The sequence below is a fragment of the Haemaphysalis longicornis genome, unplaced genomic scaffold (assembly GCF_048455015.1).
Source record: "Haemaphysalis longicornis isolate Haplotype H1 unplaced genomic scaffold, Haemaphysalis longicornis Haplotype H1 scaffold_4, whole genome shotgun sequence".
NCBI lineage: Eukaryota > Metazoa > Arthropoda > Arachnida > Ixodida > Ixodidae > Haemaphysalis > Haemaphysalis longicornis.
This window is the reverse complement of record NW_027526361.1, coordinates 6,182,365-6,203,574: the sequence shown is the minus strand read 5'-3', so window position 1 is coordinate 6,203,574 and position 21,210 is coordinate 6,182,365. Positions and strand designations below refer to the sequence as shown.

General features: G+C 49.6%; 1 protein-coding gene across 6 annotated transcripts in view; it reads right to left on the bottom strand.

Annotated features, from left to right (window-relative positions):
* LOC144178171 (CLIP-associating protein 1-B-like) overlaps positions 1 to 21,210 on the bottom strand; it is a 208,316-nt gene that overhangs the window by 160,007 nt on the left and 27,099 nt on the right. For all 6 annotated transcript variants that reach the window (XM_077705787.1, XM_077705791.1, XM_077705786.1 and 3 more), the window contains exons 7-9: positions 19,895 to 19,970; positions 19,148 to 19,248; positions 18,123 to 18,199 (exon numbers count right to left, since the gene is read on the bottom strand). In XM_077705787.1, coding sequence (XP_077561913.1) covers positions 18,123 to 18,199; positions 19,148 to 19,248; positions 19,895 to 19,970 — 254 coding nt within the window. The remainder of the gene's footprint in view (positions 1 to 18,122; positions 18,200 to 19,147; positions 19,249 to 19,894; positions 19,971 to 21,210) is intronic.

Below are 21,210 nucleotides of genomic sequence, written 5' to 3'. Positions count from 1 at the left end.
ATCGCCGAGGGCCTGACTCGCATACCGTCCGTGAATCACACCATCTATGCGGACGACGTGACGATCTGGATGAACGGGGGCACGATTGGACACCTACAGACCACCCTACAACAGGCCATCGACTGCATCGAAGAACGACTTCAGGGCACGGGGTTGTACTGCTCTCCCCAGAAGTCTGAACTTCTCATTCTTCCCCCTGCGGCCTGCGGGCCACTGGCGCCAGTCTGCGGCGAAAGAGGCCTCGGAGATCACGCTACGCACGAGAGACGGCGGCGTCATCCCGCACGTGAACGCCCTGCGTGTCCTGGGAATGCATATTAACACCGGCAGCGGAAACTCTTTAGCAGTGGACCGATTGATCACAAAGATAGGCATAGCGACCCGCCTCATAAAGCAAGTCGCCACCAGGAAGCAGGGAATGAAGGAAGCCAGTTTGCTCAGGTTGGCTCAGGCATTCGTCGTCAGCCACGTCGCATACGTAGGGTCGTTCCATAAATGGCTCAGACATGAAAGGAATAAAATCAACGCCGCCATACGCAAGGCGTATAAAGCGATCATGGGTCTGCTCCCCGGGACCAGCAACGCTGCTCTAGCTGATCTGGGAATGCATAATACTTTGGAGGAGATCGGCGAAGCCCAGCGCACCTCGCAGCTCGTGCGACTCGGAGTCACCAAAACTGGCAGAACTATCTTGCGCAGACTGGGCCTAACCTCTCCGGAGGGAACCAGTTCAGCAGCGGAAGAGAAAGAAGATGATTACTCGAAGCATGATGAAAGACGAAAGCGTCTCCATTCGTTGCAACTAGTCGTCCCTCCGCCTCCCCGCAACGTCCAGCCGGGGACCGACGACGGACGCCGGAAGGCGCGAGCAAACGCTCTGGCGCACACGTACGAAAACGACGCTGACGCGTACTATGTTGACGCAGCAGCGTACCCTCGCAGAGTAGGGACATATGCGCTCTCGGTCGTACGAGCAAGCACCGGGGAGTGTGTTGCTGCTGGCAGCGTACGAGTGGATACGGCAACACAAGCCGAGGAGGCGGCCATCGCATTGGCGCTCACGTGCCGACCCCTACAAGTCAGCACAGTTCTTAGCGACTCGTTGACAGCAATCAACAACTACAGCAGGATGACGGTGGGCCGTGTCGCTCACGAAATACTACCTCCGCACAGAGGCGGTCGGGTTTACCTCCGCTGGTTCCCGGCTCACGTCGGTCGACTACAGAGAGGCACTCCCAACCGAAACGAAGATGCCGACACCATCGCGCGCGAGCTCGCACACCGCGCGACGGCATACGGACCTTCGACAACGGACGGGGACGCGGTTGCCAGCCGCGACGACCACGAGAACGACTTCAGCCCTATCACCGGGTACAGTGACGTGCTCGAGTGGTACAGGGCGCGAAGGCGAAAGATGGCCCGACCACATCGTAGTCTCACTAGAGAAGAAGAAGTACATCTCCGCCAACTCCAGACGAGATCGGTGCTCACCCCAGCCTTGGCGCATCATGTGTGCCCTGGACTCTATCCGTCGAACATGTGCAGTGTGTGTGGTGTGGTGATCGCGGACTTACCCCACGTGCTATGGGGATGTGATGAACATGAACGCAGGGGACATCCACGGACCATCCCCGAGTGGGTGACTCTAGGACTGGTGGCTAAGGACTTCGCATCGCAATCCGCGGTAACTCAGCTGCTGGCGACGGCTCTGGGTACGCAGCGGCGGACCGAGCAGGAGGCCGGTCGCCTCACCGGCGCCCCCGGCACTCCTCGCGCTCCGCTCGCGGGACCTTGAAGACGATCGTCCAGTCCCGTGTCCCTGGACACTAAGGTCAGGGCGGAATCCTGTGAGGTGCTCCCCCTGAAGCCGGGTTACTTATAATAAAGTCTCTCTCTCTCTCTCTCTCTCTCTCTCTCTCTCTCAAGACAGCGATTTACCGTTTGTCCGCGTTCGAAATACCGAATAACGTGGAGCAGGCACTCTGTTTGCAAGCCTGGTGTGTTCACGAGAGTATAAACGTTTATGACGCGATCTTAGAAAGATCTATATGAGCGCCGGGCGTGTGTCACAGGCCGGCGTCCCGAAGCGAGCATTTGCATGCAGCTGATTGCAATCTCCTGCCCTGAAATTTAATGGCAGTGTCTCCGTAAGCAGTGTTTCCTCCGATGTTCATGTTGCGGCCATACACACTATGATGTAAATCGACTTTGTGCACTACAAAATGCAGCGGAGCACTCATACCTGACAGCACGCAAGTTACGCTTGCCAATATCACATATCAGATATTGATCAGTACCCTGAAAAAGCCAATGCGGCATAAATTTCGCAAACATTGTACCAAAGAAGTACGATGGATAATGCAAAATTACATTCCGGAGTCAGCACACGACGACAAATTTAATGCTGGGTCGTCTTGTCCCGAGGTGAGCGCTCGCAAAGATTCATCTGTTACATTTATCCTCCACGAGAAGCGCGAAGATGGGCTTATACAGTAATCCGCGTCCGCGACCAAACTCTTCTTCGAAACATCGTCGTATGACACAGAGAGACTGCAGAATCTAGCATAAACCTAAATCAGAGACCCTTATCAGATACGACACTCTTCCAACGAGCCCGTGTGTACGAGATTTGGGCGCACGTTAAGGATCTCCAGGTGGTCAAAATTAATCCGGAGCCCTCCACTACGGCGTGCCTCATCGTCTCCGTTGCGTCAGCGCGATAAACCCTGCAATCAATCAATCAACTCTTTCAACGACACCTCGTATTTCTTGTGAACTGCCTACCCTGTATTCTTCAAAAATGCGTCCGCCGAGTGATCAGCCATTCGTTGAAGGCGAAAAACAAACGAAAAGTGAACACGCAGCTTGTGTGTGATTACTAAAACGTTCATTCGTTGATTTCGCTCCGCATTTGTAAACAACGATAGTTGAGCGTCCTCCTCCTCAACCCCCCCGCCCCCCATTGTCTAGCGAAATATCAGTGCATTTCGCATCTAGTTGGTCTGGTGAATACTACCTTGCTCAAACAAACGTCTTTAGCATTTCTGAAGCTGCTCTCGGTTTTTTTTTTTTTTTTCATTCCCGTACGACTATTCTATTTATTCCTGACTTGCAGACCATTCATTTTCCCGTGGTTTCATCAACATATACCTTGGTTCTTACTATAACATGAGTGGGCACATATCTGACAATGCACAGCCTTTGAGTGTACTTAACATTTTCGCGTGGCTTATATTCTAATAAAAGGCACAAGTTTTTGTGAGCTATTGGGTTATCACATCCCCGAAACATATTTTTCTACGACGTACATATTCGAAGCAAAGCCGCATTTGTTTTCTGCGCTGCAAAAAGAACCAACCTCTTACAGTGCCAATGTCAGGTCTAAACGAGGTGACAATAAATAGAATTCACTTGTGCTGACGTGTTCGAAGGTGACAGCAATGAGATGCTGCTGCCGTCACCGACGACCGCAAGAGCGGCCAAGAAGCGCGCAGAACCGCCTCCCCGGGTAGCTCTTGTTGGCGTTCGAGCGCTCTACCAAGACGCAGCTGTTTTTTTAAGCACCCTACACGTGCAGTTAGCTTACAGACGTCACCATAACAAGTTGTTTAGTGCGCGGAAAGGCAAAGAGAAGCGAAAGAGAACCAAAACACTGCGTGACCACCTATCAGCCACGCAGCGCTAATCCCGCAAACGCCGCGGAGAAGCGGCGGCAGGCGGCGCAGCGATCGCGAATCTCGAGGCGTATTGAGGTCAGTGTAACTACAATCGGCTCCATCATACGCCGGTTCCGCGACGCTGGCCTGTGACACACACCTGGCGCTTATACAGACCGAATATACCACTAAGATCGCGTCAGAAGCACTTAAACTCTCGTAAACACACCTCATTTGCGAACAGAGTGACTGCTCCATATAAACATGGATTTCAAACGTTCGCAAACGGCAAATCTCAGTCGTTAACGTGCCGCAAAAGCAGCGGCGGCACTGGGGAGTGGGGTGCGGACTCCCGCGGCTGCTTTCGAAACGGGTCACTAGGGGGATTTCAGTGGCGCCCCTACAGGCCGCGCTCGAGGCGTATATATTTGCCCCTTTCAATATCGTTATTGTCTGAACTCTGTAACGTTATTCACTCGTATCTTATGCTTGTCTGTGCATTTATTATTCTTATCTAGAACGTCCACAAGGGTAATGAATGCAAGACGCTGCATGCGTTACGCTTCGTTTTGAAAATTTGGAGGGCTAAGAAACAGCATTTATCTTGTTTTGTACATTCTAATATCCCTAAATATTCAGAAACACGTTGCAATAAATTATTTTCCATCATGATCACTTTGGGAACGTCGAGGTTTGCAACCCATGTCCTCGTATAGCGAAACCGATGTAACTATAATTCTTGACATTTCTTACTGCCCAGAAGGCCCTCGCTGTATACTCCTGGTGAAATTTAGTCAATTTGTGTTGTTTTTCGAACCTTTCTTGTGGTTTAAAACAATTGCGTTTTTCTCAAAACATGGTTTTGAAAAACAAAAAAAAAAAAACGTTTACGCGTTACCAAGGCTTACGCGTTACGTAAACCGTGGTAACTTTGAATTGAATAATTCGAAATGAAACTGCGCAATCGTTCGTAGCGTATGCAAGTCGGTTAAAACAAATCCATACAATATTTTTTTACTTTACAGTTTACTTTGCAAGAACTGGTCAAAACAGGTAATTTAATTTTACAGTTACAGTCATAGTAGTTCATTGCACAGGCCACACATTTGGCCAGCTAAGTGACGAAGCGTTCCTCGATTCACCATTTTTGCTTCCCACTGCTGGCGCGACTAGTAATTTCGACGTTTTTCGCAGCAACTTACCTGTCCCGGAATCACATTATCCCTTTCAAATAGTTGGATACGTTAAATAAAATGTGCTTCAGAAAAAAAAAATAGTCTTCGCAACAAAATCAGTGCTTTTTTCTTATAACACCGACAAAACCTTGACAGCGTTGACTAGACAGTGCATGCTGCAAACCCAGCGGGTTCAAGCTACCACTGATCGATACGGCCACGGAGAGGATGCTCAAAGCGATGATTTCACCAAGACATAGTCAAACATCAAAAGCTATCGTCGCCCTTCAAGGCTCCGTGGCCAGCCTAGCACGTGACTGTGCTCGGGCCAACAGAGAGATGGCAAAGCTGCCACGGCAAGCGTCTCACAGGCGCCACGCAGCTGCATTTATTATTTCCCACTACGGCCCCGCCATATACGGTGAAGGAAGTGTGGCGGATAAGGCGGCGTTAACAACGCCCCTTAACAACCCCGCAGGTCGAGACGAGAAAAGCAGCGTGTGCAGACGCACTAGTAATACTAAAAAAAAAAAAAAAAAAAAAAACAGGGGAAGCAAAATAATCTCGGCGCCCCCCGCGATGACTGATTGAGGGCTCCCTACCTCCTGAGCAGCGGCTGCGCGGGGTCCCAACAGTGGCGGCCAGCCAGCGTGCCGATCACCGTTGCGCAATGCATGTGGCAGCCCTGAAGGATGGGCGCGGCTGAGTCAAAATCAAGGCGACCGACGGCGGCGGCAGCAAATTGGCACGTTCTCACGTTATTAATGAGACGCGAATGCAACGAAAGCGAGAGTCAATTGCCGGATTGTCGTTCCACGGGCGGCAAGGCCAACCCGAAGCCAGCGACCCGAGGCAAGTGTAAGACGACAACAACGTCCAGAAGCCGAGACCGCAGTGCACGAGCGTTCGGCACAGAAGCAGTTACGCACCCGGAGCAAATCTGATGAGCAGCCGGGTGATCTGAAAGCGGCGAGGCTTACAAGCCCCACTGAATGCCGCATCAAGGGCATTCAGAGGGGCTGTTCTGACCAATAAAGTTAATCCATCACCATCCTACTCTCAGGTCGACTGAAATTTGCCACAAAATGATTCGACCGCCATTCCATTAAGTGCAACCACTGCTCCCCCCCTCCGTGACAGACAGGGAGGGCAACAACGCCCTCCCAACCAGTACTGCACGGCCCAGCGCGCCCACAGCAGCGTCCCGACTACGGCGTTCGCAAGCGCAGGCACGCCCGCCTAGAGGCACTACTTTGTTTAAAAACGCAAGGAGAAAAAACGGTTAGCTTCAACTAGCGTCCTCTGCCCTCTCTGCTTGTTTGTCGACGTTGGAGTCAAGAAAAGCGCAGAGAGAGAAGGTGCGCGGATGACCTTCGACCGGCAGCGACCGCTATTTGTATCGCGCGACTTCGAGTGCCACGGGAAGGTCGTCCAGCAAGGGCAGGCCGTGTGCGAGCGAAAACTAACTTTGTGAGGCTTTCAACTCGCGGCTGTTGGCAAACGCGCACCCGAGCGCTGTCCGAGGTCACGGCACACATTATGGGGCAGCTCCTCTTCCTGCCAGTTTTCCCTGGCGAGGACTGGCGAACACCTTCGCACGCGACCATCGCAGCCTTCAGAACCAGGAACACGGGACAATGAGACACCTGGAGACGGCTGCCGGATACGGGGCAGCCTGATAGTTGCTCTACGACTAACCACCGAGTAGTGCGTTTCACCATCCCCAGCGGTTCAATTTTAATCTATTCCTAGCAAACTTTAGCAACCTCGCAGACCAACCGCGCGCCTCATAGCTGTTCCAAATTTCATGTGCTCACTCCTCCCGCACTGCCATCTTATCCCTTCCCTACTGCTCTCCCACCACCACTCCAGCCGCCATTGTCACCTCCACGGCCCTGGAATTCAGCCTCCCCACTCCCGTGCCGGCTGTATACCTGCCGAAGCACACACACGTCTCATCCCCGTTTCCTGTAGCTACCACCTCAAGTTAGCGTTATTTGAAACCCCACCTGGGCCTCACAGCATTGTAATGCTCTGCGCATTGCCACAGAATTATTCCTTCCCAATTTCCAGCTTTCCAGCCCAAAAAGTCTCCCAGTTAAGCTCTTCTCTTTCTCATTCTCCTGGCCCAATTCATCGCCTCTAACACCTTCGCCTGTGTACCTCGCTTTAAAGGGACACTGAAGTGAATTTGTCAAGCTCCCGTTTTTGCTTGCACTGTGTAGACTGGCTCAAATTAGCACACTTTTCATCGTTTATCCGGTTGACAAATCGGTAATTATTTTACAAAGCGCGAAAGAAGAAAAACTACCATGCGCGGTTTGCGGCGGCCGCACCAACTAAGGCTGTGACGTTGAGAGGAGGGGGCGCCGTGATTGGACGATGCCCAAGGTTAGCAATCAAACAAGTTTCGGTTTCGGTTTCGGTCTGTAAAACAACATGTTTGACATTCGATGGCGTCGTTGGATGGGCATTCTCAATATCCCAGTTATCGTAGTACCGCGCTTCTGCCATGTTGTCGGCTGTAAAATGCATAAGATAAGCCTCCCAGGACGGCTTGGAATCGTAGCATTCACTATCTGAGGCCTACGCAGTGCATGAACGCCCCCCGCGTCCCCGCAGACGCTCAAATGCATGCGCTTTTCCCCCATATTTGGAGCTTGCCTCGCTCATGCCTGTATCGTAAAAAGCGTGTTCGCACCAGGCCAAGGGTCTGTTGATTCTGGCCTGTGCCCACTGCCCGCAAGCAGTCGGTGCTTATGGCAACAGCACGCCAACGAGAACTCGCTAGCGCGGCAGTGCCAGCCTGCGCGAGTTCTGTGGACTAGTTCGTGGAGCAATGTACGTTGCGGCGCAAAAAAAGGTGAACTCAGTATAGAAAACATCGGCGAGAAACAAAAAAGTTAACTCATAAAAAAAAAAGCACGTACCCGCGGCGATTCGAACTTGTGACTGGCAAAACACTTGCGATGACATACCTAGCACCCCAGACGACTAGGCCACAGGGGGCCGCTGGCGGCGAGGGAAAAGTTAAGGTATATAATGTATAACCAGTTTACACTTTTATTTAGTTTTAGTATTTCAAGCAGCTTAGGTGACTATTTGTTGTATTGCGCTCGTGCAGTAAGCGTCCCCCGAGTTTCCACAATAGCTCATGTCTAGCAATTGCATTTCGTAGACGGGAAAGCGTTCGCAGATGCGCAGTCGTGCTGCTGACCGCTCTGCTTGTTCGCCCAGCGCAAAAAAGTGCTTCCCGCACCCTAGTTTTACGCTGTACGGTAAAAATATCAGTTGATTTTATTTCCTTAGTACCTATATTGACTTCGCTCACTCTTCTCCCCATTCAAGAGGCCTTATATTTTCCTACTGGCGTACCAGTCAGCGAAGCGTCGCATGTGCGCTTGTGCAGCGCTTGTGTGAAGCGACCTTGACTTGGAGCTAGATACAGTGTACAAACTAACGAAGTAAATAAAGGCGCATTCTTCCATTCCCAAACGTGTTGTGGCTTAGTTTCAACTGATCGAGCGAATTGCGACGACCCGTTGGCGGCCGGCGGACTAAACGGTGGGCCGACTGACTCGGTCGCGGAAGGTCGGCGAGCCGTGCAGTAGCGCAGCCAATTGTCAGCTCCTCTCCTGCTGACGTCACCCGAAAACGCCACAGAAAATGGGCAAGCGTAAAGAGAGGAGGACAGCATTTTCGAAGTGATTTTTCTACTAAATAAATTCGCGTAAACGCGCACAGAGTGGTCGAAACAGGGCCCAGGGACTCCGGACTACAGTTTGCGCTCGTAATCCCGCATTGTTTACAAATCACTTCAGTGTCCCTTTAACATCCCCACTTCCCATACCGCTGATCTTTTTCTACTTACTACAGCCGCCAGTGCTCATCGTGGCACCTGTCGCGCTGCAAGGCCTTCAGCAACTTCAGCTCACAGTCCCCGTCGTTTTTTTTTTTTCTTTTTTTCTTTTTTTTTTTGGGGGGGGGGGGGGCATTTGGACTATTCTACCCGATGACAGGACGAAGGATTGATTTGAGCGACTGTAGGGTTTAACAAGCCGACGCAACGCAGGAAATGAGGTGCGCTGTAACGGGGGGCTCCGGATTAATTTCGACCACCTGGGGATCTTTAACGTGTGCCAAAATCTCGCACACATGGCCGTTTTTGCCTTTCACCTCCATCCAAAATCTCGTCACACGGGCGTTTTTGCCTTTCACCTCCATCAGAAAAGCGGCCGCCCCTGCCGGGAATCGAACCCGCATCCTCGTGCTCAGCAGCGCAATGCCTTAACCACTGAGCCGCCGCAGTGGGTGACAAGACGAACGAGGTAGATGAGGAAGAAAAGTCTATTTACAGCAGACAAAGCACGAACACAAGACAAAATGAAAACTGGGTAAGAAATTAAAATGCACCGCGTGCATGGGGAGGCCCTGGTAGGGGCCCAGAGGCCAAAAATGTGCCGAACCGCCGCGCGGTTGGCGAGAAATGCGTGGGGCTCTGGCACCCAGAAACCGCCAAGGGAGCAAGTCTTGATGTAACCACTTTTGGTCACAGCTCCGGACAAACTTGACGAAGTTAGTGCATTTGGTCGTTGGGCTGTCTCCTTCGACCGGTCTTACCCAAAAGCGGTGCGCCAACTATTTGAGGGCGTTGACCCCCCCCTCCGTCCTTCTGACGGTCAGTGGGAAAGAATGCAATTCCACCAACTTTGCTCAAACAACAAAGTACTGGCACCAGCGGCGACCACTCCTTTCGTTTTTGCCGATGCAGGGGTAAGGAACACAATCCACACAGTGAGAGGGGAGACAGCCCCGCCAAGGCTCATCGGTGCTGCCATCCCTACACCTGCTTTACTCATTTACGCCCCCACGTGCGCCCACACCACTCGAGCCCATTGCGTCTGCTGCGCCTGTGTATAACTATGTCTCTTCAAACTTTTGCTGCCAAAGCATTCTCCACGCCGCTCCTTTTAAAGCAGTCGAGTGACATCGTGCAGTGTGAGCAATCAACTCCGACTGCTGCACATGCCAATTTCATGCAGCCTTAGCACTCAGCCAGACCGAAGAATGCAATGTTGAAACTTGAAACTCGGCTATTGCAAAGATCCCAACTTAAAGCACAGGGGTTCGCTTCACCACTCCTAACTGCAACAACTAAACACAGACAAAAACTACGACAGAGAGGACTTGCAACAAAGGGCACAAATAAAGTAGTTCCGACGCAGTGCAGAGGAGCCCACAGTGCTCCTGTTACCATGCCATCGGCTGGGTCCATAAACCCATACAAGGATTTCACGGGTGAAAATCCAAAATTCCAAGAGTTCAAAGAATTTGTGTGCTAATGTCACGCACAACATAGTGACATTCTGTTCCTACGCATGTTCACCCATCCATCCACCCTGTGGCCTTTATTCATTCACTGCTGCCTTGATTTTGCTGTTTGGAAGAAACCATTGCCTGCGATAACTAGTGCAGCATCTTAGTTCAGCCAGCCAATAACTAGAGTCAATTACAAGTCAAGAACAGCAACGTGAGCTGCTCCTCCATCTACCGCCTGAAATAGTCCAGTGCCTAGGCACGGAAGGCTCAGAAACCAGATGCAGATTTACTTATCGCTGCCGTTTGACGTGTTGCAGGTACACAAGTTACTCGAACACAATTTAAAAATAAAAACCGTGAAGGATGCCACAATGTCGAAATCACATTGAAAATGAAACACGAAAAAGAAGGACTAATCCTTGTTTGTTTCTCACTCATTCTACTGTGTTATTGCTTCGAAGCGTTAACACTGTTTCTACATATCAATAATAAAGACTAAATTCCATTCCTCAATCCATATCACAGGTAGCTACACTTCGATTTCGGCTGCTTCCCACCCATATCACTTCAGAACCGTGCACCTGAAAGCAATGTATTCTTGTTGAATATTGCACGAGTGAAAGGATGCAATCATGCTGCAGCAAACATCTGGTGCAAACGGCACTGGTGAGGCAATCTGTAGAGAAGGAAACACCAGATCCGGGAAGTCACTCCCTGAAAACTTGCCACTAGTTTGCCTGCTGCTCAGATGAAAATTGCTATTTGAGCATGCATTATTTACCTTTTTGTAGCTAGCTAGTCTGGTGTCGACGATGTGTGCATTTACCGTGTGATTTGTGCTGCTGAGTGTAATGTATCTGAAGCAAAAATCCAGGTGAACTTCACAAAACTATACGCCTCGAGCTTTGCGATCGCTGCGCCGCCTGCCGTCGCTTCTCCGCGGCGTTGACAGGATTAGCACTGCGGGGCTGATAGGGGCTCATGCAGTGTTTTGGTTCTCTTTCACTTCTTTTTGTGCTTCCGCGCCCTAAAAAACTTGTTATGGTGACGTCTGTAAGTAAATAGTACGCTTAGGGCACTTCAAAAGCCGCTGCGTCTTGGTAGGGTGCTCAAACACCAGCAATCGCTATCCGGGAACACGGTTCTGCGCCCTTCTTGGCCGCTGTTACGGGCGACGGCGACGGCAGCAGCACACCACCGCTGTCACCTCCGAATACGTCTGGCACAAGTTAATTTTATTGTCGCCTCGTTTAGACCTGATACTGGCACAGTGAGAGGTGTGTTTCGTTTTGCAGCGCAGACAACGAATGCGGCCTCGTTTCGAATATATATACGTCGTCGAAAAATAGTTTTCAGGGATGTGAATACCCAATACCTAATAACCTGTGCCTTTTAGAATATAAGCCACGCGAAAATGTTAAGTATATTCCAAGGGTCTGCGTCGTGATAGATGTGCACTCATGCCTTATAGCAAAACCAAGAAAAGTTAATTAAACCAGGAAAAAATAAATGGTCTGCAAGTCTGGAAGAAACAGAATAGCTAGTACGGAATGAAAAAAAAAAACCAGTGTAGCTTCTGAACTGCTAAAGATGTTCGTCTACACTTAAGCCGGGTAGGACTCACGAGACCAACTAGTGTGCAGAATGTACTGCTATTTCGTGAGACACGGGGAGGGGGAAAGGAGGGGGATGCTTAACTATCGTGTACGAATGCGGAGCGAAACCAAGGAATGAACGTTTTAGTAATCACACACACACAACCTACGCGTTCACCTTACTCTAGTTTTTAGACTTCAACGCACAACTGATCACTCGGCGGACGCATTTTTTGAAGTTTACAAGTTCACAACTGATTAAAGGCGCCGTTAGAAGAGTGGGATATCTGATAAGGTCATTTGATTTCCGTTTGTGCTAGGTTCTGAAGGCTACCTGCGTCGTATGACTATGCTTCGAAGAAACGTTTAGTCGCGGATGCGCATTACTCTAGAAGCCCTTCTCCACGCTGCTCGCGGAGGATATATTTGTAGCATATATGAATGTTTGCGGGCGCTGAGCTCATGACAAGACGCCCCAGCATTAATTGTTTTGTCGTATGCTGACCCTGGCGGGTATAATTTTTAACCCTTTGAGGGTTTTTGCCGTATGTGTACTGCGGCGGTTTTCCGTCCCGCAAGGTCTTTGCCGTACGGGTACGATTTCGAGCATACGTTTGAAATTTCGCGCCATATTAACGATGCATGCTCCCTGGGAGGTGCTGCCACCTCCTGGGACTTACACGAAGTGTTTGAAATTTGATTGTGCTACCTTCTTGCGGTGAAAAACAGAACTCTCTGGCTTCGGCGCGTTACGGCGTCTGTACATGTCAACGTGTTTCGTGGTTTCAGTTTCGCCACGTGATCGCATCAGAGTCGCGCGAAACTTGATCGGCGCTCGCTATCAGGGGCGGCGGAAGTTGATTTCGATCTATATTGGCGCTGCTCTTATCTTGTTTATTACCCACGCTCACTAGGTATTCTTGCCCTCCTTGCTTGGAACTGAAGTAACCTACTCGGAGACTCCGTTGCGGGGGCGGCGGAAGTTGATTTCTATCTATATTGGCGCTGCTATTAGCTTGTTTATCACCGGAGCGCACGAGTTACTCTCGCTCTCCTCGTTTACTGAGTTGCCTTCGAGTTCTTCAGATGCACGGCAAAGCGGCGATATGGCCCAATGAACTGCCGTTCTGATGACACCAACCGCAATGACTCTTCTGACTCTGAGTTTGCTCCTTTCACCGAGTCTGAATCGGAAGACAGTCTTTCTTCGGAAGAAGACAGCTCATTTTCGGACACGCGCTTTATGCGTGCAGACTGCGATAAGGCACTGTGCATAGACCCGTGTTTCAAGGAATACCACACTCTGAAATACTATTGAACATTTTTCAGTTCTAAGTGATGCTGACCCCAAAATACTGCTCCTGATAATTTTTTACCATTTAATCTAGCTTTTAGACATTTTGTACATTCCAAATCCACAACAAACTAATTTGACCACCAGGGAAAGTTTTTTTTCAAAAAAATTCGACCCACAAAGGGTTAATTATCCATCGTACTTCTTTCATAGAATGTTCGTGAAATTTATGTTCAGGGTAGTGATCAATATCCGAGGTATGATATTGGCAAGCATAACTGGCGTGCTGTCAGGCATGAGTGCTCCGCTAGGTTATATAAGTGCACAAAACTGATTTACATCATAGTGTACAGCCATAGCATGACCATCTGGGGAAACTATATATGCTTACGGAGACACTGTTAGTAAATTTCAGGGCAGTGGAATCACAATCAACTCCATATGCATATCCCGGTTTCGTGACGCCAACCTGTGACGCACACCTGGCGCTTGCACAGACCGAATGTACCAGACTAGGATCGCGTCAGACACATTTACACTCTCGTAAATGTGCCACATTTGCAAACAGAGTGATGCATTTCCAACGCGTACAAATGGTGAATGTTAGTCGTGAACGGGCCCCGAAAGCAGCGGTAACAGTGGGGAGCGGGCCGGTGACTCCCGCTGCAGCTTTCGAAACAGGCCGCTAGGGGGATTTCAGTGACGCCCCTACAGGCCGCGCTCGAGGCATATACTGCAGATACATTTCCGTAATAGCTATTTATTGCACAAACAGGTATTGCACAAACAGGCACAAACAAACTACAGGCTCTTGAAGGGACAGTGAAGGCAACCAGCAAGCTGGTTTCAAACGAAAGTCTGACCTTCACATAGCCATTTTGGCGTTGATTGGGTGCAGAAAGATGCCTTAATTGCTGAGAAATCGCTAACAAAATGCTGATAAAACGTGATGCAAACAGCACCTGCAGCCGCTGTTGGCGTCACTAAGCGAGGCAGTGATGATGTGTAGTGGTATAGAAACAACCGAATACAACACTATACTGAGCGCTTTGGTCAGTTTCGGTCAAACTAGTCATGTTTTTCCGAACTCCCACATCCTTTGCAGCTACAGACCACTTAGCAAAACGTTCCTCCATCGGACCAGAGATCAGAATTGACGCTTTGTTGAACACTGACCGTTTGAGGCTCTGCGAATGCTGACGTCGAACCAACCGCTTGTGCGTAGCTCACACGCTTCCTCAAAAAACGGTACCACCGCACCAAGTGTGGACCAGTAGCGGCATCCGGCGGAAGACAGGAAAGATGTTGTGCACGCCAGATGATTTAATTAAGCAACACTCGCTTGAAAGCAGCTTGCCAATCGCACTACCGAGGCGCAAACTACCATCAGGTGCCCAGTCGAAACAGGGGCTAGCACCCAATGTTGCCTGCCTTAGGGCTTGTGTCATGCCCTCTCTGAGGTGAACTACCACCCGACTCCTTCAATGGTCACAAAACTCCTGCGCAACACAAAGCTCCCACGCGGCGGCACTGCGAGTCCACTGCAGGCGGATTGGGCGGCTGCAGCCACATTGGCACTGCACTGGGTAGCGATCTTGCTGTGGTGTTTGTTGCGCAATATAGTACCTTTGCTCACTCATCGCGAAGGGCAAACCTTGTGAACCGCGATGTGCTGCGTGCCCGGTTGCCACTCTGGCTATCCAAGTGCACAGGAAAAAGCTTCGCTGCTTTGCTGCCCTGGCAACCGCGAATAGTGTGCCAGGTGGAAGCGAGCCATTCCACGACCGTTCCTCGAGCCAAAGCACATACGCGTGCGTGAGAAAGCTTCGACCACACAGACACTATTCGAGCTGATGGGTTCATAACATGCGGCCTATCTGTGGTTCTCTAGTGTGAGAAGCCCAAACTCCGAGTCGGAGCCATCCCCTGGGTATTCGGAAATCTGCCAGCGTATATGACGGAGCCGAAGACACGGTCGTCGTCGTAGAGTGAAAAAGAGTAAACCCACCTGCCCAACAACGTCGGTTGTTGTCGCCTAACAATGATTAGACGGGAGCTACTGTATGTATGATGTCTTCTACCATATTTGTATGATATCTGTCATTTCCGTCCCGCTATTGCCACAAACTCATGTAAATAAACACTTGTATGGCACAGCCATGCTGAGCTTGTGTAGTAACTTCTGCAAATGCTTGGAAGCTGCCTGCTACAGCCAGCCAGCGGTCTAACAGCTTCCTGTCATCGTTGTTGCGCACCCAAAATCTGTGGTGGCCACATTTTGATAATAGCTGTGCCTGCATGCTTTTTTTTTTACCTTGCCCTCTGGTTGGGTGGGTGGCGTGGCAGGCGCTGTGCATGCGAGTTTTTATCTGTCAATCCCCCAACTTAAAGGGACCCTGCAACACTCTTTGAGCAGTGCAAGTAAACCTGCGCGAAGTTTAGATTACACTGCCAGGAATACCTCAGCCAAATATTACACGTGCACGTGAAGCGGTGAGCGCGCAAATCGAAGTGAAAGACGCGGAAAAACATACCGCTCTCTCTTCAGTTGTCCTCATTATGCAACCCCTGGCATGGCCTAAGGGACGTCACATAGGCCATGGCTGCCCGAACGGATGTCACTGGTCAACTTCGCGGCTAGATTCTCCCATTTCCGTCGTCGTCATCGCTGTGTACGAACCTCTTCTATGCCTGAACCTGTAGGCACAGTTTTGCCGTTTCTTTTGTGTTTTGAGTGCGCGCGGAGTTTGAGTGATGACCTCAATACTTCCCTTTCAACGGGACCACTCGACTACAAACGTTTATTGCTTCAAAAACGCCCTACCAGCCCGAGCGCGCACTTGCGAGCAGGCACCCATGCCTGCTTTTTTGTGGCACCAGACCGGAAATAGGCCCCTCCGCGTTGCGGAGAAAAGGAGAAAACTACCCGGCATGTGTTATATCGAAGGCCGCCGAAGAGAACGCCGCGAGCCGCCCCCCTCTCCGGGAGAGAGCGCGCAGCTTTCGTCGTATTGTCCGCGGTCGAGTTGAGAGGGAACGATTATGCGCGATTTCTCATCACGCGTAGTTTCGTTAATTGGGAACGGATTTTCATAATTCTTGCGGGAGGAGATTTCTTGGACAATAGACTTTATCCCAAAATACATTACTAGTAGTCGATGGCAAGTGTTGCAGGGTCCCTTTAAGCGCTCAGCCTATCAGTCGCACAAGGCTGTAATAAATACACCTGCCCCCTCCACGCTCCATTATGCCGCTTAAATTTCTGTGGTGTTATTTTCTGCTGTCCGTGCTCTCTTTCCCACTGTATATTTCTGTTCCTATTATAATGCCGCCTCACTATTAAATCACGCAGATGCAGCCCTAAACCCACGTGCCGAGAGGCTGGGTCTGCAAATTATAAGCCTATTTTCTCAGAGCAGCAGGTCACCGAGAGCTGTATACCGCTTTAATTCCGGTGCTATTAAACTTGTATCATCTAGGCGGAAAACCAAAGGCTAGTCAAAAACTGAAAACACCAAATATCTGCCCAAGATCTGCCCAAGCCAAAGCAAAAACTTGGCCGTGGCTGTCGCAACTCATCAACACTGCAACATGCATTTGTAACATGCGTGTTCTTGCCTCTATCCCACATCTAAGCTATGCGACAATAACTGACACAAAAATATGTATAGTTTGTTCGTATTTTTACTGAGGGAAATGATGAGCAGAAGAGTGAAGGTGTGCTGCGCCAGCAAGCATCGCAGAAGGCCGGCGCAGCCTTCTCATTGACCGGGCAATTCTGGCGGCCAGCGCAGTCCCTGAATGAAACTTCGGCCAGAGCTTCAGGACCAGAAAAGCCTTGAAGGACTCTGCTACTACTAACTCCACACTAACAACGACATCACCAATGATGTGGTCCCGTTTCATCATTGCGGCCACAATAACCCTGCTGCCTTACCCCGCTGGAGTTTTGGGGGCCCACCAACCGTCTGGACTGCTGCGTTTTGCAAACAGCACCTCTGGGGAAGGACGCCCTGTGGTGGTTTCAGGCACCCAGTTCCGACAGCGGACGGTCCTTTTGTAAAACTTGCGCTACTTGATTTTCACAATTGGTTGCATTCCGGTGACCGGTGACAAACTGTAGCTGCACCTGCCTGTGTTGTTCTATGTCGCTTGTGCCAGTGCTGGCCACATCACGTGAGCCGGGCCAGTGTGCATGGCCACATCAGGACGGATGGAGCATATGCGGATTGTTTTTGCCAAAGAGAGCACATAATTCTTTTCAGCTTCATCAATTCCTCACGAACGCACCAAATCTGCAACCTCAGCTGAGCTACAGTCGTAGTCTGCAATGTTGGTTAGGGAAAAGGCACACTTGAGGTAGGTCGGGAGCCACCTTAAGTAGCACTTACTTTTCAGGCCGATAAGTTCCTAAAAAGGCACCCTTCAGCGTAAGCTTGGTTCTTGAAATGTGTTAGGGCGACAAAAAGTGTATACATCTGTGAATACAGGGGTCATAGTGCAATGCACCAGTTACTTCGAAGTGCCCTCAGGGGTTGTGCAAGGCGCAGGCCTTCAGCAGTTTTTTTATACTGCGAAACTGCTTGCTTCTAGCCCCTGTCTGCATCCCTTGCATGCACTCCTAGGGGAGTACCCGGACCAAGAAGTATCCGCAAACAGAATGTGTCCATGTGGGAGAGGAAGGAAAGACGTCACTGCACTGGAGCCACGGACACAGTGTGGCAGCAGCAGGGGTGCGGGAAAGGGTGGAGAGAGAGTGGCGTCAAGCGCAACACAGCCGCTCTTGCCACTGTTCTCGTGCACGCTGGCGGCCAACAAGACGAAGCCGCTTCGCACACACCTCAAGACGGCGCCCCGGTCAACCGTGTACTGTTCCGGGAATGCGTGTTGAAACAACGAAACCGAGGCAATAGGCCACCGTGTGAAGGGTTAGGCCTATGTGCGCCACATCACCAAAAGTTGGCTGTGGTGAAGCAGTGCTTGCGCTCATGCAGACGCTATGCGCTGCTGTGGAACTACACTGTGGCCCGTCAGAGCATCCTGCTTTAAAACAACGGAGGTGAGACGGTCATGCAGCACTCACCACTCTCAATGCCAGCAGAGGGGAGTAGTTGGCCAGAGTTTCTCACTTCATCAAACTTGCTAAACAGCGCTTGAAGCCTGCAGACAAAAGCAGACCATGCACCAAAGCAGTTGGAAGCCAGAACCCACTTAACGGGCCAGCACGCTAGTGGGATACTTTCACCCACTCATCAATGCACGGCAATCATTTTGTCGTCCTGGCTCTCCTTCCACTGGGCATCCGAGAAAAACTTAAATGCTGCAAGGACAGGGTTCCCCACTAATGTGCATGGCGAAACATGCGTAATGGTTTGACCTTTCGCGAGACCACCAGACAGGACCTGTGTATTCCTTTGTGAAGAAAATGCAGTCGCCAAAACCCACGTAACCCATTTCAAGATGTGCTGATCAAGGCAAACAGTAAACTAGGCCAGTGAAATGCTGGACACTGCTTATGCCAATCCCATAGTATGTGCTGGAGAATTGCTGAAGTATAAAACAGGCATGTTTTTGGTGGGGCATTATCTTTTCAGTCTACATGCTCCTATGTATTGTGCCATACCTAAATGGAGCAATCTGCCGAGCTTCCTCTATCATTTCTTGAGGTCAAATTATTGCCCCTGAAATTATTGCCCGTGTATCGTAGTGAACTAGAGTGCAGTCACCTATCGACAACTTATCTTATTCTCTTCCCAGTGCTTTGAGTTGTTGCCGTGCTTTAGCTGTTGCACGGCAGCAACTAATATTTCTTGAACTTTTTTGAAGTTGCTCCTTGAACAAACAAAGCTTCTCTGTGGCTGCTAATCGTTCATCTAGTGCCTCCTGAGACACTGAACACTTTGGTGGTGATGGGGTGCAGCACTGTTACACCAAACGTGCGAGCTCTGCAAAAGGAGAAACACCTAAGAGCACCAGGTGGCCCGTAACGTGCTCGCAGAACCCCGACTTGCACAGAAAGGCCCCCCCTGTCAGCACTGACGCTGTGTCAGGCAGAAAAGCAATGGCAGCTTCCCGCAGACCCGGCCGCAGCCAGCCCTGGTCACTCACTTGGCGGCTGGTATGCCGTACTTCTTGCCAAGGTCGAGCCGCACTTTCTCCCCAACGTGTGTGTAGATGACCACCAGCGTGTGGAATGCCGCATCACGCACCTGCGGCCAAAAAACGGCGCCTTGCAGCTTGGCACTCTCTCTTGAGCCACTCTACAAATGGCCGAGTTCTCTGGGCGGTTCAGTAATGTCTTGCACAAATTTGTGAAAAAGAAAAATCAGCCTCAGATACCAACTGACCCTCTCAACCAGCTGGGCAAACCAAGTTGAAAATCAGCAAGCATTCAGATTATGGAAATGTGGCGCAGAGAACTATGTGCTGAGCACGTTATCGGCAAAAGTTCTGCCGAGACCTTGAGCCATTCAGCCAAGTAAACACTCACATTACTAAAATTGTGCCCTCCGAATTATGGGCCAACCTGAATGCGGCATATTATTGCGGTCTCAAGCAAGTGCTTTTAGCACAAGTATCGACGTATGTTTGCGCTTAACATCAACCTGGCACAGCTTCACAGATGAGTTACCTTGAAGAACGGTATCACAAAAATGCAGCTGTGCAGCTATAAAAGTCCAGCTGAATGCTTCACTACAGTATTGACTTCCACATTAGCTAGCCCTTTCCACCCTCCAAAGAAAAACCTGACGCCAAAAACAGCGCCATTCCTCCACTCTTATGTACCTGATCGATTATGCAACAACTGACTAAGCCACACAAGTGTCAGCAGATATTTGAAGCATTCCACTGTACCTGAGAGTTGGGATCTCCTAGCAGCTTTGCAATGAGCGGCATGAACTTCATCAGTGACAGGTTTTGGGCACCGTACCTAAGTGAAGACAAAAGGGACAAAAGGAAAACATGGGACTTGAGCAAGTTGCACCCTATGACCCAACAAATCAGAAGTACCACTCTGAAAGCCCCATCCAAGGGCAACTGCGGGGCTTGAAAATGTACCAGCCTTCATTAAAACTAAAAAGTTAAAACTCACTGCACGAAATTTGTGCCACCACCTTCAGCGAGCACACGACGTTTCCATCGTTACGGTAAGCGAGAGAGAGCTGGCAAGATTAAGGACAGAATAAGTGGCCACCTGGTTACACTACACTTCTAACATCAAAACTAAAGGTTGCGTTTGATGTCACAGCCCCAATGACCTCTACACCTTACCGAGTGGGGTGCCCGTCTACATCTTAACATAACTCACTGACAGAAAAAAGTAAATTGCTTTTCGAATCAATAAAGAAAAAATTGTCAGATTACAGATTTACATTTTGCAATTAGATAAAATCTTCCACCCTGCACAAGAACATAAATAATTTGCGAATAGCCTCGTGTATTTGGCCTTAGCCACTGCACCACCATGGAGGAATCTATCAAATAAGCTGACATGGAGGGACTTCATGACTGCCTATTATGTGCATAGGGACATTTTTACTGAGCCCCAGGTAGGTACACATTTTCCCTGTGGTTAATACCTTTTCAACAAAATTGGCCCAGAATAGGAATAATGACAGGTGTACTACAGTACAACCCCGTTACAACAGATCTGCTTACAACAGATATTTGGATACAACATACTAATTTGCAATGCTTGGTTGGTCTTCCTATCTGTACCATTGATTAAACTTCCTTTACTGCAGATTCTGTTACAACATACATTCGGATACAACACACCAGTTTGAAAGGTTAAGTCCACATTTGCATCTCTAAAGTGGACTTTTCAAGTGCAGGCAACCAGCTATTCATTTGTTAGGTAATACGTTTTTACAGTTTGTGCTTCTACCTCACAGTTGTGATCAAATGACAACAATTTGAAACAATTAAAAATAATTGTGAATTAGTAGAAGTGAAATTTCTTGCATCCACTTGCAGTATGCACAAGTGTGATGTCCTCGCAGTCAAGTGATAGGATTTAGAATTTAAGTGTTATAGTGCAACAGATGAGATGCTTATATATGAAAGTTACCATCATTGAAACAAAAAAAAAAAAAACGTTTGCCCTCATACATTATAGATGGCTAAATCTCCAAGCTTAGCAATGAGATCTTTACTTGCATTTCATTTAT